The sequence below is a fragment of the Aristolochia californica genome, unplaced genomic scaffold (genome assembly GCF_029961685.1).
Source record: "Aristolochia californica isolate CCGP_79_NKW_82.1479 unplaced genomic scaffold, dmAriCali1.0.hap1 SCAF_4, whole genome shotgun sequence".
Lineage (NCBI taxonomy): Eukaryota > Viridiplantae > Streptophyta > Magnoliopsida > Piperales > Aristolochiaceae > Aristolochia > Aristolochia californica.
Genome location: NW_027182103.1, coordinates 44,662,727 through 44,679,756, shown reverse-complemented (window position 1 = coordinate 44,679,756; position 17,030 = coordinate 44,662,727). Strand labels below are relative to the sequence as shown.

General features: G+C 40.5%; 2 protein-coding genes across 3 annotated transcripts; both read left to right on the top strand.

Annotated features, from left to right (window-relative positions):
* The first annotated feature begins 2,414 nt into the window (after window positions 1-2,414).
* On the top strand, window positions 2,415-13,148 carry LOC137962464 (protein SPA1-RELATED 4-like). 2 transcript variants are annotated; one of them, XM_068809342.1, is made up of 7 exons: window positions 2,427-3,754; window positions 3,874-4,031; window positions 5,774-6,752; window positions 6,835-6,981; window positions 7,118-7,429; window positions 11,985-12,044; window positions 12,513-13,148. In XM_068809342.1, the coding sequence occupies exons 1-7, from the start codon at window positions 2,960-2,962 to the stop codon at window positions 12,699-12,701; spliced, it is 2,640 nt and encodes an 879-aa protein (XP_068665443.1). In that variant the 5' UTR covers window positions 2,427-2,959; the 3' UTR covers window positions 12,702-13,148. The 2 variants fall into 2 exon arrangements, with proteins under 2 accessions (XP_068665444.1, XP_068665443.1); XM_068809343.1 differs by lacking the exons at window positions 11,985-12,044; window positions 12,513-13,148 and having other exon boundaries at window positions 2,415-3,754; window positions 6,835-7,027; window positions 7,118-7,281.
* A 1,491-nt stretch (window positions 13,149-14,639) lies between these two features.
* Window positions 14,640-16,462, top strand: LOC137963432 (uncharacterized). The gene is made up of 3 exons (XM_068810553.1): window positions 14,640-14,888; window positions 15,382-15,607; window positions 16,041-16,462. Exons 1-3 carry the CDS (start codon window positions 14,640-14,642, stop codon window positions 16,460-16,462), a joined length of 897 nt encoding a protein of 298 aa, XP_068666654.1.
* The last annotated feature ends 568 nt before the right edge of the window (window positions 16,463-17,030 follow it).

Genomic DNA, 17,030 nt, shown 5'->3' with positions numbered 1-17,030 from the left:
AATACATGTTATGAACTAACAGGAACTCAAAAGAAACTTTAGCTGCAATGGATTTGTGTTTTATCTTCTGTCATTCCACTGTGTGGTCGAGGAATTGATCGTCCTGTCACATTAAGTCCTTCTCAGTCGGCTGGGTAAGTTCTAAGAGAACCCATTTGAACCCACTTCACATGCAGCGTTTTCCTTTTTCTTTCCAAGCTTAAATGAGAGAAAGTACATAATTTAAGATGAACCGACAGGGAGAGAGATTCAATTTATATAGAGAATCTACTTTTCTCTTTGGAGCATTCATGAGAAAATAATTACTTCTGCAAAAGGATTCTCAAATTGCAATAAGAGGTTTAATTGATCTTTTAAGTTTCATCTCAATTCCCACATTTTCTGATGCAACTTTTAACTAAATTCAAATGAAGTGGCACGAAGCCATCTGCATTCTCTATTTTTTTCTTTCTTTCTTTTCGTACTCTGTTCTGTCTAGTGTTCAAAACGTGGATGGTTCTTCCGACAGTAGTACCAGAGCTATTACTGCCAATTTATTCCTGCGTTTATTTTCTGATGCTAGTCTCTACGGATTTTGATCGTATAACATGCACGTGTCGAATTTGCAGGTGAATGCTTTCATTTTCTTGCATTTCTCACCGTGCATTGAAGCTCCTAACTCAACTTTTGGCCGTTCTATGCACCTGTGAGCCTGTTTGAAAATCCTTTTTCAGTAAGGCATCTGACGAGAATGGGCGTCTTCTCCTTTACTGTTGATCTCAAACAATGAGCGGATGCTTGCTGCGCATGAGCTGTGCATCTGAGAATCTTATTGAAATCCTTCGGATTCGCACTACTTTTTTGGATATACTTTAAATTGTTGCTGCGTAAATAGGCCTGGACAGCAGCACATGGATGTAGAGATCAAATGAAGTTGTTGAATTATAACAAAACTTATCTGTCGTATGAACGGAAATACCCTTGATTTGTTTCATCATGTCTAACGAGATTTGTCGAGCTCAAAGATGAAGGCTTCGTTTGGCATAGAGTAGTTAGAAGAACAGAGATAGGTGGAGAACAAGGCAGCAGAGATCTGTCTGGTTACGTGGAGAAACGGAGCCTCCCAAGCTACGTCACACGTTTGCTCGAAATTCGTGACAGTAATTTTATAAAGTATAAATTATGGAGTTGATTTCAGTCCAAACGATTTCCTGTGTTCTCTCTCCTTCATTGGTGAAATAATAGTTTATTAAATCCCAGAAAGCTGACGGCGGCAGTCTCTAGGAAGCGGGAAGATGAAGATTGGTGTAAATGGGCAGCAGCCGGAAGCGCTCATTTGTCCCTTGTCAGCTTTGGAACTATAAGGAAATAGTGCCGAGCTATTCCCTTTGACCTCTCTCTCTCTCTCTCTCTCTCTGTAAGTGTTCTGCACTGCGGTGGAGCTTTATCACCTGTATCGACCCTCATTGCTGAGTGTTCTGCACTGCGGTGGAGCTTTATCACCTGTATCGACCCTCATTGCTGAGTGTACTGGATTTCGGAACTCCTCCTGTGTGGGTTTTTCTTGGTCTGGTGTTCCATTTCTGTTCCCGAGATAATGAGGGCCGGGGACGATAGTTTGGAATTGGAGGACAGAAGGAGGTCGCTTGAATGGGTACTACCGGATAATGTTAGAGTTTGAAACATGAATCTTACATCTTTTTAATCGCGTCGTGTGATTGAAGGGCATCTATTGTTCGATCTGTTCACACATAGTTAGTGACTTTTTATGAGTATAGAAGATAAAAATTAAGTTTTGAAAATTCAATCAGATCATCAGAAAGCTTCGGAGCAGCGGGGAAGCAGAATGTGAATCTATTTTTCACATACTTCTAAAAGGTTTTTTCGCCCTGATTCGAGACGAGACTTTTTTCACATGTAAAGTATGTAGACTGAAGGAGAGAAATCGATCACTGGAACCAAACTGGAACAGTTAAGTTCTAAGTAAGATTTTCTTTTGCAAGGAGAGTGGAAACTTACAAGTACCGTTCTTGTTCACCTTGCGAATAAAAATAAAAAACGGAAGTGTTTTCATTTTTGTCAACTTTTTTTTCACCAGCTTCGCCTCTGATTCTTCCAATGTCGTCCGCGTAGCAAATCTGTCTGTTGGGCTGCCCTCTGTTTTTAATCACACCTTAATTTATTCCACTCCACGAAATCTGGTCCACAAACCTTTGAATCCCCTTTGGCTGAGTTTTGGAGTAACTCGCGGACGTACTGCCGCCACGTACTCCGCGGAGCTCATCCTGCACTGATCCTGTAACGGAGACGCGAAGATAACGAAGAAGAGGCAGGCACTTGAAAAGAAACAAGAAACCGTGGCTGGCCCAGCCTCCAGGCATAAAAATGCTATTGTGGAATTTGATCGCTTTATAGGTAATAGGCGGCTCCAGTTTTTCTTCTGGCTTTCTCTATTACTAGAAAATGAAAAACAATGTATAAAATCAGATTTTGTGAGGCGGAGGTGTTTCCGTGGGCAAAGAGAAAAAGACAATGCAACAGAAGTTCTGATATATGGTTCGAATTTTCATGTCGAAGAAGCTGATCATCCCTCTTGCTTTTGCCATTTCTGCTACCTCCTTGTGTCTCTCTTTTTCCCTGGGATTAGGCTTCCTCACCCTTTGCATGTGTTTGTTACATCTGTTTTACCTTTTTCTGCTACGGGTTTTCTTCTGGTTTTAGCAGTTAAAGGAGCTTTCTCTTAGTGGGGGGTTCTGGGTTTCGTTTATCTCGTTCGGTGAAGATATGTGGTTTCTATACTGTTAGCGTGATGGAGAAGATGGAGAAGACTGGTATACCACAGGTTGTCCCCGAAATTTTTGTGAATCTTGACCTCTCGAGGGTGGCCGTGGATATTGCTTTTTCATGGAATTAACGGAATATTGTGCCTGCTTTTGTGCTCGAAGAGTCTTGTTTGTTTGTTTACAATAGATGGGTAGCAATGGAAGGTTCAGACGAGTTTGGTTGGGACAAATCTGCTAGTTCCCGAGGGCTAAATGCTTTTGTTGCCTCCAGTACGAGCCTTGAAAACAGGCTTGCAGAGTCGAGGGATGCATCAGATAACACTGGGTGGGTGGTAGCGGCTAAAGCGAATGACCAGGTAATATCTTGCACAGACAATTGTGATAACCAGATTGGCTCTTCTGGAGTCTGCGGCAACGAGCTTGACCCGGAGATTTGTGGCGTAGTAGCGGAAGATATTAGTCTGAGGCAGTGGTTGGACAAACCTGAGCGATCTGTTGACCTCTTTGAGTGTTTGCACATCTTTCGACAGATTGTGGAAACCGTGAACCTCGCACATTCGCAAGGCATGGTCGTTCACAATGTCCGCCCATCATGCTTCATCATGTCCTCTTTCAACCGGATCTCTTTTATAGAATCTGCTTCCTGTTCAAGTTCTGATTCTGACTCATTCACGGATAGGATGAAGAGCATGGTTGGTGGGGACCAGGTTCGTCAGAGTAGAGCATTTCAAACCGAAGAATCAACTCGGGAAATATCGAGTTCTGCTCGTTCTACGTCCGCTAATTGGACGCGCTTATCCTCTATGGAGAAAGCGAATGAAAGAAGAGATAAGAAAAACAGGGAGATGGAAGTTGATGAAAGGAACAAGAGCTTCCCCCTTAAACAGATATTGATGATGGAAACTAATTGGTACACTTGTCCTGAAGAAACTGCTGGAGCACCAAGTTCGTTTTCCTCGGATATCTATCGCTTGGGCGTTCTTCTTTTTGAGGTCTATATCTGTCCGCTTTCTTTGTCTTGAATCCCTTAATTGGAATTTATTGTGTTCTTTTAATCTTTTAATAGTTTAACAAGTTTGTTTTTCTTTTGTTGTTTGATGTTTGCTCACAGTTGTTCTGCACATTTAGCTCGCTTGAAGAGAAACTCAGGACCATGTCTAACCTCCGCCATCGTGTCTTACCTCCTCATTTGCTACTAAAATGGCCTAAGGAGGCCACGTTTTGCTTGTGGTTGTTGCACCCTCAGCCAAATACTCGACCAAAAATGAGGTTTGTCCTTCCTCCCTTTTCTCTCTTCCAAATGAGGAGAGGAGAAAAAATTTTTGCTCCTTCATATTTCTTTTTGAGCCAGGCTAACAATACTTGAAACATCTGAGTTAGTAACTGAAATCTATTTGCTAAAATTTAAATCTGATTGGCGTAGTACAAATGCTGAAGATTTTCCTTGGCCACTTGGCTGATAACCAAGTTGATTGCTGTTAACTGTGATCATGAAATGATAGAGGATGGAGTAGACTCTTGAACTGGCTTGTATCTCTGGAGAAGAACCACCATATATCAATGATATAAGTACAATATTTTAAGAGGGTGGAGTAGACTCTGAAGTGGCTTGTATTTGTGAGAAGAAAAAAAATTATGTGAAATATATAGAATCTTTTTATAGTTAGAAAAAAAAAAGTTTTGAATGGGTTCAGGAGTAGTAGTATCGATTTAGGTGCACAAGTTCACCCAAAATGATTCTTGCTCATAGTTTCTGTGGTGACTTGAACTGGGAAAATTATTGTTTGGATATCTCATCTAGCTTCACTTTCTTGCAACTGTAGTCTGTTTGGTGTGGGACAACCTGGAGAGTGGTGGTTAAGTTGGTCAAGAGCTAAGCACAAGTTGAATGTGGCTCGTCTATGAGATTTCCTGGATTTATGTCATGCATATCAAGTCTGTTTTCTTCACAAGTGCCCTCAGACAGATTGTGATCAATAAAGTATCAGGAATTCACTAACTTGTTCTTCTTGGTTCTTTTGTTTCTTCAAAGAAATTCTCTGTATGTGTTACAGAAGAAAAGAATGGGAGTAAGACAAGATGGATAATATAAAAAAAGGGGAAACCCAGGGGAGAAAATATGAAAATATTTTGTGGAGCTCAAGGCTTCTGCATTTAAAGTTGTAAACAAAACTTCATTTTGGGAGATAATTTTGCAGATCTTCTGGGATCTCTATTTATAAGAGCAAATACTGATGATTGCTTCATGTGAGCTGTAACCAAGAAACTTTCCCATGCTTTTTGAGAAAGGTGATGAATTTCAGGAGAGATCCTCAAGCTGTAAGCAATAATGTTGTCTTAGCTTCAATTGAATTTTCATATTCCTGCGGATCAGAGTGCTGTCTGTTACCAAGATCACAATTTTACTGCATCGCATATTGGGCCTTTTTATTTCTCTCAGAGTTTTGACTGCTTTGTTTGGAAGTTAAATTAATTTATCTGAGAAGACTGCTTTTTTTTCTTTTGATGTACCACAAGTCCAAATGGAATCATTGAATGGAGTAAAGAATATTTTCAAGATAGGACATATTTTTTTATTTTTGTTTGCTTGTGGTTACTTAATTTTGCTGTGGATCAGCTATAGTTTATAGGTTGAATTGTAGTAGGAGAATAGTGACTACTTGCATAAAGTTGGCTGCTATTTTATCTGTGTTTTCCTTTTTTCTTCTTTTTTTTCTATCTTGAATCGTCGTTAACTTGTTGCCAGTTTGATGCTAACATACCCATAATGTAAAACTTTTACTTGTCCATCTCTGTGGTGTTGGCTTTGCTCTATACCAAAAGTTACCCAGTTATGTTGGGATGTACTTTATATGTGAGGATTATGTTCTTGTTTGTTCATTGTGATTCACTTTTCATTCTTTAAAAAGAACCAGTGTGCTGCTATCTGTGTTTGTGGTCTCTTTGTTTTTTATGATCCACATTAAAAAAATTTAGTGCCTGACTGTTAGTTTTGTCTATAATATTGACAGTGAGGTGTTACAAAATGAGTTTCTCAATGATCCAAGGGATGATTTGGAAGAGCGAGAAGCTGCAATAAACCTAAGGGAGGAGATAGAGGAGCAGGAACTGCTTCTAGAATTCCTCGTACAGTTGCAACTGAAAAGACAAGAGACTGCTAACAAGTTACATGACACCATTTGTGGTTTATCTGCTGATATAGAAGAGGTTTTAAAGCAGCAGTCAGTTCTTATGAAGCAAGAAAGCTCTTATGGAGAATTGGATAAAGATGAGGACTCAGAAATTGGGAAGGTTGATCAGACATCTGGTTATCCTCCAAAACTTGAGGAATTGTCTACCATGTGTTCTCGTAAACGATTGAGACAAGGATTCCAGATCCAGAAGGAAGATAAGCTAACTGAAAACCTAACTGAAAGTCAAAACTCAGAGTCTCATTCAGAACATCAGGAGAAACTTTTGTCTAAAACATCTCGATTGATGAAAAACTTCAAGAAACTTGAGTCTGCTTATTTTTCAACCAGATGCAGGCTGGTCAATCCAATCAGAAGGCTGCCAAATAGAACTTCATCTGTCAGTAGTATGGGAAGAGGTTCTACCGCAAGAACAGAAGGAAGTTCGGTTGATAATTTGGCTTCAACAGTGCCCCACTCTGAAGAAAGAAGTAGATGGATAAACCCATTTCTGGAGGGTCTGTGCAAATATCTTTCTTTTAGCAAGTTAAAAGTTCGGGCAGATCTCAAACAAGGGGATCTGCTCAATTCATCCAACTTAGTATGCTCATTGAGTTTTGATAGAGACAAGGAGTTTTTTGCGACAGCTGGTGTTAATAGAAAAATTAAAGTCTTTGAGTGTGATACAATTTTGAACAATGATAGGGACATTCATTATCCAGTAATAGAGATGGCTAGTAGGTCAAAGTTTAGCAGTATTTGTTGGAATAGTTATATCAAAAGCCAGATTGCTTCCAGTGACTTTGAAGGTGTTGTACAGGTGTGCTAGCTCATTTACCAATATTACTCTTTTCTCCTATCTTGTACGTTGTCTTAAATGGGTCCTAACTTTTATGTTTTAGGTCTGGGATGTTACTAGAGGTCAAGTGTTTGTGGAAATGAGGGAGCATGAAAGGCGGGTATGGTCTGTTGATTTTTCTCTTGCGGACCCAACAAAGTTGGCTAGCGGAAGTGACGATGGGACAGTTAAGCTGTGGAACATCAATCAGGCAATTCTATTTTTGCACTTGGTGGCTGTCAGCTTTGAAACTAAACGTACTGCAGTCATCTAATTACCACTAATCATATTGTCTATCAGAATTTAGTTCTGTAATACTAGTTTCTCTTACATGGGTTGATCTGCAGGGGGGAAGCATTGGTACTATCAGGACCAAGGCCAATATATGCTGTGTCCAGTTTTCTCCAGATTCTGCACGTTCACTAGCAGTTGGCTCTGCTGATCATAAGATTTACTGCTATGATCTCCGAAACACAAGAATTCCGTGGTGCACATTACTAGGGCACTCAAAGACTGTGAGTTATGTCAAGTTTGTGGATTCACTTACACTTGTCTCTGCATCCACTGACAACTCACTCAAGCTTTGGGATTTAACAAAGAACACGTCACGGGTGCTTGACAATCCCATTCAGACATTTACTGGGCACACAAATGTAAAGGTGTGGTTTCTTATCATATTATAACACCACTTGAGTTTAAAGTTAATCTAGTTGGTCCTGCTATTTGATCTTCCTTTATTGTTTGAGAGTTGAGAGATGTTCTTTTCTTTGAAGTGTATAAAACTCAGGAATTCACCCTTGTTGTTTTTGCAGTGGCTATCACTGTTATATATGTCTGATAGATTTTATAGTTTCAAGTATTGCTCCACATGGACAAGTCATGGCACAGCTGTTTCTGCAAAAGAAATTATGAATGTAGCTGTTTCCTTTTTTTTCTTTTTTTTTCTTTTTTGGTACTGGTGGGGGGGGCGCAGCTTTAATACTTTTCCAAACTAATGTGCATCACAAATTTCAGCTTTACCTTGTAGTTTAATAGTGATAGGATAGTAATAGGATTTGAACACGGCAGCATAATATCCTTACACGGAAGAGAATGAACTTCTTCTCACAAAGTTGAATAAAGGATTCCTATAAGTCTTAGACTTTTATTTCCTGAATCTTTAACTCTATCTTGGATCATATATCATGCACTTGTGATGACTAAAATGAGCATAACCAGTTGTTGATACAGAAAGTTTGTTTTCAAAGACTTATTTTTTGGAATCCATTGAATTTGTTGTCTACACAGGAAATATGCTTGGTTCCTGCACAAATCTGAGTAACCTGACGTATGAGAAATCAGGTTGTCATTATTTTTTATCCAACATGTTGGTTTATGGTCCCCCAGATTAAGTTCCAATTTGAAAACGACTGGGATCTCAACTCAGCCATTAAGTCCTATGGGCTCATATATTTATATGAATTAAGTGAATTATTTTTAAGTAAATATAAGTTTGAGACTTAAAATTTTTCTCATTTGTTGACTCCTTGTTAATGACTGAAGTTCGTACCAGCCATTATTATTTCAGCCATTAAAATAATGAGCAATATTTGGTGGTAGCTATTCTTCATGGGGACTGGTCCTCTTTTGGTTGGTCTTGCCAGCCATTGTCATTTCAGCAACGGTCCTTGGCTCCCTCTCCTTGGGTTCCATAAAACTTAACTTTGATGACAGTTCTATGGGCAACCTGGGGCCTGCTAGTTGTTGTGGGGTGTTCATAAATTCAAATCATGTGGTGCTTCTTTCCTATCCTGGGTCTCTTGGAGTTTCTTATTCCAATGAAGCTGGGATCGGATAGTTCTTATGAATTTGAGAATGTTCAGGCATTATAAATCTTCTGACCATCTTGTCATTGAGACAGACTCATCCCTACTTATCAGGTAGTGTAAAAAGGTCCAGACGATTCCTTGGAGATTCAGCTCGGTTTTCTCTCAGATTCTTGTCTTAATTGATTATCTGTTTGTTTCTTGGTGCCATGTAACCAATCAGCCAATGGTTTGGCTGATAAACTTGCACAAGAGGGGTCTCCCTCCAACAGCTTTTTGTGAATGCTTCACCCCTCTTTAGCTGTCGACTCTCTTTTCTTTTTAATAAACATTTACACAATAAAAACAAAAACTGATTTCCAATTTGTACAGAAATTACTTAATTGTTTGGTTTACTTTATCACAAAATAACTCAGGTTTAATGGTATTTAATGTTTTTTTAATACCAATGAGAAAGAGGTTTCCATTAACAAGGCTCTTGAGGGAGAGGAGATCTAAAGGAAAATATACCAAATAATTGAGAAACAAACAGAAAAGAGGGGGCTCTAAGGGCAAGTCAGGTTCCAACAGTGAGATGCTGCCAGGAACCTCTTACCAAGCCAAAGTGTCAGCAATTGTATTTACTCTCCTAGGAGTGTGCCCACTAGGATAAATTTTAATCTTTACATAGATCCTCAATCTTGTCAAAATACATCAAGAACCAGCTAGGAGGACACTGATTAGGTTTTCTTCCCATTCCCTTCCTTTTCCTTTCCTTGTTAAAGTATCAAATGGTTTGTCCAAATGTGCTGGAAAACTTAAAAGTTCTAAAATCATTATCTAGAAAAAGCAACAAAATCTGAAGCTGGTCCAGTTCCATCATTGGTGGCTCACTTACCTCCTTTAATCTCCGAAAGCAGTCTGCATCCAGATCAGGTCTGTTTAAAAATACAATCAATGCCTTGTTCTAGGGGATGCCTAATGTCATCAAATGATTTGTAAGATACAAATCAGCCCTTAAAGTAAAATTCTTCTTATCAGTCTCTAGGGCCGCTGCATGGGCTGGTGTTGAGTGTAGTGCATCATAAATTGGCTGTTTTTCATTTACTTACCATGTTATGGATATTCTGTTCTCCCTGCTTTTTGAACTAGGAATGGTGTAATAGAAAGCAACATTGAGAAATTGAAACGATTATATTTTGAACAGTTGTGTGCCACTATTATCTGCTTTCATATACTCAGTAAATGTAAAGTATGGTTTATGGTTTGCTTGGTTGACTTGATTTTCTTCATCAGTACTGTTTGTCATGCACCCACTTTTTGAAAGGCACAACCATAGTAACTTTGTGTACAAGATGTAAAGCTTTAAGAAACTCTTTATTCACCACAATTTGGAAACCAAGATTACATCACATATTTATACATAAAATTGAAAACAAAAAATTGCTAATTCTGGCTTGGTGATCCGGCGGACGGAAGCCTGGTCTATCGAAAAAATTTAAAGAGAGGGCTTGGAATACTTTTGGTGAAAATATCAGCAATTTGAAGGTGAGATGGCACATACTGTGTGTGAAGTTTGTCTGCAGCAACAAGTTCTCGAAAGAAATGATAATGCGTTTGAGAGAAACTGGATTGGAGTTGAGGAAGATTGCACTTTTGTTGTCACATAAGAGTAGAAGTGGTTGTGGAATAGGAACATGTAGATCGGTAAGAAGATGTGTAAGCCAAATAATTTCAGCTGCAGTGTGAGCTAGAGCACGATACTTAGATTCACAGCCGGAACGAGATACCGTAGGCTGCTTTTTAGCACTCTAAGAAATCAAATTGTCCCCAAGATAAATGAAGTAACCAGAGGTGGAGCGACGAGTATCAGGACAGCCAGCTCAATCAGCATCAGAGTAAGCAACTAGAGCAGCAGGAGTAGTGGATGGACGAAAAATAAGGCCAGAGTAAATGGTACCTTTGACATAGCGCAAAATACGTTTAACAACAAGAAAATAATCTTCAGTGGGAGCATGCAGGTATTAGCTAACAGAGTTGACCGCATGGGCGATGTTAGGGCAAGTGATGGTCAAGTATTGAAGGGCGCCAACGAGAGACCTGTAGAGAGTGGGATCCAAAAATAAAGAACTATCTGCAGACAAATGCTGTGAAATGACCATAGGGCGGATCCGGTTTGCTATCAAGTAACTGAGTTCGAGTAAGAATATCCCGTGCATATTTGAGCTGACCAATAAATAAGCCATTAGTAGTTGGCGAAGCTTCAAGACCAAGAAATTAGCTGAGCGGACCCAAATCTTTAGTTGCAAACTCAGAATGAAGCTCATGAGTGAACTTGGTGATAAGAGCTGAGTTGTTGCTAGTAATAATTATGTCATCAACATAGAGGAGTAGATATATAGTGTCTGAATGCTTATGAAAAACAAATAGAGAAGTGTTAGCACGACTGCAAGAGAATCCAAGTTGAGTGACAAAGGAGCTGAAGCGTAGGAACTAGGCACTAGGAGCTTGCTAGAGACCGTAGAGAGTTTTTTGCAACTGACAAACGTGATGCGAAAAACGAGGGTCAATGTACCCAGGAGGATGTAAACATTTTCAGTGAGAGTACCGTTGAGGAATGCATTCTTGACATTAAGTTGGCGAAGAGGCCATTTGTTGGTCACAGCAAAAGAGAGCACAACCCGGACAAACTCCATTGGTTTCTCCGTGGACTTGGTGTTGAATTTTCCACCTTCTCCGTCACACAAATGGCCCTCACGCCTCTCCCTTGCTTCTCTAGCCTCGTCTCCAGAGCAGAGAGCTTTGAGATCTTTCAAAAATCACTAAAAAGCTTTGTCTCTCCCGCTGTTGCTTTCACTACCGTTCACAAGGACTCCTGATACCATGTAAAGCTTTAAGAAACTCTTTATTCACCACGATTTGGAAACCAAGATTACATCACATAAATTGAAAACAAAAAATTGCTAATTCTGGCTTGGTGATTCGTCGGTTCCGGATCAGTGATCCATCGGTTCCAGTGGACGGAAGCCTGGTCTGTAGGCTTCCGTTGCACTGCCGTTCACACAAGAGATTATGTGAGAAGATGCACTTGATCTTGGTTGGGCTTACTGAGGTTGGCTAGATATACTCAGCTTGACTTAATTGCGTGGTAGCTCAGCTTTTTTTTTTTTTTTTTTCATTGAGCTGAGACGGGAGCCTTATTTTATACTAGATTCTATCATTTGTTAATAAGTAGTTAATTCCTAAAAAATGAGTCACAATACTTACTATCCAAAGATTGCAAAGTATTTGATGAATTTAGTTGATTGTAAGTTTTCTTAATATGTTATCTTCTGTGGCTGTTGTACGTGATTTTTATGAGATAAAAAAAAAGAAATATATATTATGGTTACAAATATTGTTTCTAATATTTACTGTAACTTGTTTCCAGAATTTCGTGGGTCTTTCCATATCTGATGGATACATTGCGACGGGTTCAGAAACAAATGAGGTGTGTTAACCCTTATCTTCATTGACATCTGAGCTGCAATTCTCAGTGTGACAGCTTTATTAAGCTCAAGATACATGTTGGTTGTATTGTATGTAATTTCTGAAACATGGTCCAAAAAAGCATGCGGTCACTGTCATACACACTAAAGACATACGATGAGACTGCTAGAGTTGGCTAACATCTAAACACTGCATACCTATGGCAGGAGCAACTGGGTTTTTATTATTATTTCTAGCACCAGCTACCTGTGCACATCACAACATATTATATCTCACTTTATGTTATTTCAGATTAAAAAGGAAAAAGTGTTGATCAAGGTAATTGTTTAACCAAACAGAGGCAATAGATGATGGTGGTGTCTTAAAAGCTATTGCTCATGTCTGCATTGTAGTTTGATTCTCAAGTAGCTTTACTTGTTCTATGTCATGAATTCGATGTTCTTATCTGGCTAGTTATTTTATGATATAGGTCTTTGTCTACCACAAAGCTTTCCCAATGCCAGTACTATCTTTCAAATTTAACAATACAGATCCACTGTCTGGTCAAGAAGTTGAAGATGCCAGCCAATTTGTATCGTGTGTGAGCTGGCGAGGCCAGTCGACTACTCTAGTAGCAGCAAATTCAACAGGAAACATTAAACTCCTTGAGATGGTTTAAATCCGCTCCCTTATTCATTATCTTCCATCATTGCTGAATGGAGCTTTCATGGGAGAAATTTAAGAACCAGCAGAACCACACCCAAGAGATGCACAGAATGATTCGATTTTGGGAGGATGCTTTGTGCAAGGGAGATGACAGGGAGTGTATTTAATTGATCCAGTTGCAAGTAATGGAAGGGATAAGGTAAATAGACAAGAGGGGGTTAAAATAGCCACTAAAGTATGTACATCAACATCGATTCTGTAATTTGTTAATGCTACTAGAACCAGCGAAAGTCAGATCAGTTAATTTGGCTTACCCCACCTGTTGCATTGTTAATTTGTTCCTGAAATATCGTATCCATGAACGAGACGGGAACCTATTGTTGAGGAGTCGGAGTCGGAGTCGTGTTCTTGGCTTTCACTGTAGACTGGTGGTGAGAAATGTATATTCCATTACAACCTTTTTCCTGACAAGTGAAGATGCCTCCATATGGGTATGTCCCTAATATTTTGTAGTTTTCTTTAGCAGGAGTCCTAGGTTTCTTTCCGGAGCTCTCGTGACTGAAGGAAAACAGTTGTTGCTTCTGGCACGTCCGGAAAAACCAGTTGGGACTGTTCGTTAACTCAGTGAGGTTGGCACTCATTTGGAAGGATAAACACTCGACCAGTAGTGTATACGCCAAAACATCAGCCCCGTATGCCATTTACCCGACGCCGCGTCGTTAGTCTGCAACCCGACGACCGGGCATATTGGGTTCCACTGCCAAATTTTCATCGTCACCAACCTCAATTAGCCTTCTTTTAAACCTGCTGTTTAACATGATATTGGACATCCTTTTCAGTGGTCACCTATCGGTTCACTAAACGCAACAATTGCCATCATAGTTTTTGTTTTTTTTTTTGCCCTTTCCCTTTCCCTCCGACTACTTTTGGGCATTAGGCACAACCTTGGACAAGCTTGCCGGTTTAAAGAAGAGTTCTTAATGTGAGAGCTGAGTCAGCCCGTCACTTTTGGCCCTTGCCATGCCCATAATGCCCTTCTGATATATACTTCAAGCAATCCTATTTTACTTTTTGTTTATTCGGCCGATTCAATACGAAAAATTATTTAATATAAAATATATGAAACAATTATCTCATCCATCTGATTAATCTATCGTAAAGGTCAAAGTCAGCCCGTAACTTTTAACCCTTGTTAATTATGATTGGACGATTGAGATAATCATTGATTACTAAGATAGTATTTCAGATATTTTACACGAAATATCTTTTCGTATTTGATCAGCCATCTTTAACGATACTATATGTGTTAGGGGCGTTATCGTCAAATCACAGCTAACCCGGTGTGAATGCTAATCTCTTAAAGTTGGATTGTTATCTGGGTTGCTCATCCCTAAGTGGGGCCCGCACGAGCTGTGATAAAATCTGGACGTACGCCTTCTTAGATAAGTCCGCTTTCTCATCCACGACAGCAGTGGACCCCACGATTTCGAGATCGGGATAAGGCATATCCCCTTTAAGTTCGCTTGTCGTTTATTAATCTGCACTTTCACATACACGAAAGCTTCGTATATGTTTAAAAAAATATAATAAAAAAAAAACAGAGAGTTGATTGGAAATTGAAAATTTAGTATATTCGAACATATCCAAGGCATCCTCGCCGCTGAATTATTGCGGGGTAACTGACGTGGATCCTCGCTGGTTCACCATCTATTTATATCGTCCGCCCTTGGTCGGGTCTACTTACCATATCTCTTCCCGAAACTTCACTACCACGTGGATGCTGACCTGTTACATTCATGTTCGCGGCGGCTCGTTCGTCCACGTTGTCGTATGGGCTCCACCAGAGAGCAGGGCTCGCCGTCCGTGTATATAAAGGATAATCATAGAGTCCGCCGATATCAGCATCTCGAGTCCACGCAATATTCCCGACATACCTGACCTCGCAAGAGCGATGGCCGAACCGGCGATCATCAGGGAAATTTCCGGGAACCGCCGGAATTCGGCGGTATTCGGTGCCGATGAAGAATTCTTCGGCGGAGGCACCAGCCTCGCCGATATGGTCTTGGGATTCTACGAGGAAGGTGAAGAGTCGCCGGAGAGCTGCAGAGGCGAAGGGGCGGAAGCCGAGGAGGAGGAAGAAGATCCCGAGACGATAGCCGAGCGTCAGGCATTCTGGGAGTCGCAACACCAGCTTCTCAAAGTAAGTTTTGCATTCTCCTCATATTAATCAGTTAGATTTTTGGTTTAGTGTTTCAAGATTTCTTGCTTTTGTTTTCTTAATTGGTTAAAGTATATGGTTTTTAAGCTGAATGGAAGAATATCGCTTTTTGGTTTTCTACTTTTCTAAATTTCTTGGTGATCACGGACGTCTAATGCGTTCTTATTTTCTCAATACGTAGATTTCCTGTCCTTTCCAGAAATGTTAACTAATAATGACGACCAAACTTGAAATTATGTAAAAATCGAGAAGCTGTCTACATACGCGAACGTATTCATACTTGAAAGAATTAAAGACAGCATTTGATCTGGTTATACCTGAATTTTCCGTTTTAATGCATGAAACTCTTTTCCGAGAAACTTTTTAAGAGCTATTACGAAATGGTTAAGGGGTGCTTTCGGTCATTAGAATCAAAATTTTGGTGTTGAGTCGTTCTAAAATAAATCTTGTGCGTTGTTTCTGGAATCCCTCTCAGACAACCTTGTATCGGACAACTTCCTTAGAGACAAGGATCCGGCAGGAGACGGAAGAAGCGCTGAGAGAATTGAGATCGGCGGGTCCTATTTGCGTGTGTCCGAAACCCGTAGCCGGAGGATGCCGGAACTGTCTGCTCAGAAACCTGACGGAACGCCTCCGGAACGCCGGATTTGACAGCGCCTTCTGCAAATCCAAGTGGAGAAGCTCTCCCGATATTCCCTCTGGTACATGATCCTTATCACCCTGTTTACCTACATTTACACGTATAGACAGGAAGCCTACCTCAAAAATCAAACGATACATAATATCTACCGTCCTGACTTTAGCGTGTGGCGGTGCAACACGTACCAGATCAATCCGAAATAGCTAGTTCTTGTCTTTTTAAGAATTTAGCAGTGGAGGAACCTGTCACCTCCTAGAAAACACTGGAAATACAGGGATGTCTTACCTGGAGTCAATCGATGAGAGAATAATTTATTGTCTCATATCGATCGACCATATTTAACATATGCGTGATCTGGTTTACGTGCTCCCACATGATAAGATCGTCGATATTGGGCCCCAAAAGGTTATTTATGGTTGGTGATCTACCTTGCGCTTCTTGTCTTTGTCAACTGCGAAGGGGATGGAGTTTAATTTGATATGAATGGATAGCAGGTGAACACAGGTATGTGGACGTGGTGGACGTGAGCTGCAAGAATCCAGTAAGAGTAGTGATCGAAGTAGACTTCCTGGGGGAGTTTGAGATGGCAAGGGCGAGCCGGGAGTACAACAAGTTGATCAGTCGGCTGCCTCAGGTGTTTGTGGGAAAGGCCGAGAGACTGAAGAACCTGATAAAGATCCTGTGTGGAGCTGCGAAGAAGTGCATGAAAGAGAACAAGATGCATATGGGCCCGTGGAGGAAGCACAAGTACATGCAAGCCAAATGGTTTGGCAACTGCGAGCGGATGAAGCCGCCCACGCGGGTGTTCTCAGCTGGCCTCTCCGACCGTCCTCCCAGACCCAAGGCTTCCATGCTGACTTACGATTTGCTGGATAAGATGCCCTCCTTGCATTGCACCGCCGTTGAGGTCGTCTGAGATTGGGCTTTGGGTTTTCAATTAGGCACGTATAATGTATACGGTTTTGTGTAAATGCTGGGTGAGGAATGTTTTAGGATGTAAAAGGTTGAGGCTTGATTGTGCTCGTATCCGCCTAATGTGGGTAGCGCCTAGCGATTGCCATATAATACACGAGAAGTTTGGTAAGAATAGAGAGAAATGGAAGCTTTTCTTTTTTCCTACCTGTAAAAAGATGAAATATTTTTGTTCTTGTTCGATATAGACAAACAGAAATACCTCTAAAAGAGGGAGCTCGGTCAGGTGGCATTTAGCAGCTCGATTAGGCGATAGCCCACATCTGTAGCCTCTTGTGATTTTAAGCAACAAGACTACCTATGAATTTTCAATCATCCCGTCACTCCCTTGCATTGTTCGATATCGTTTCTGTTCCAATTTACCTTAGCAGCTAACGGAGAAGATGAACTCCAGCCCATAGCCCGCCGTGTGCGAGTCCACCTAGAAAGAGAGAGAGAGATCAAGAGAGAAGGGAAACAGTTGAGGCCTGGGAGTCTTTCGTGACCTTGAGAGCTGGGTGCGAGCCCTAACA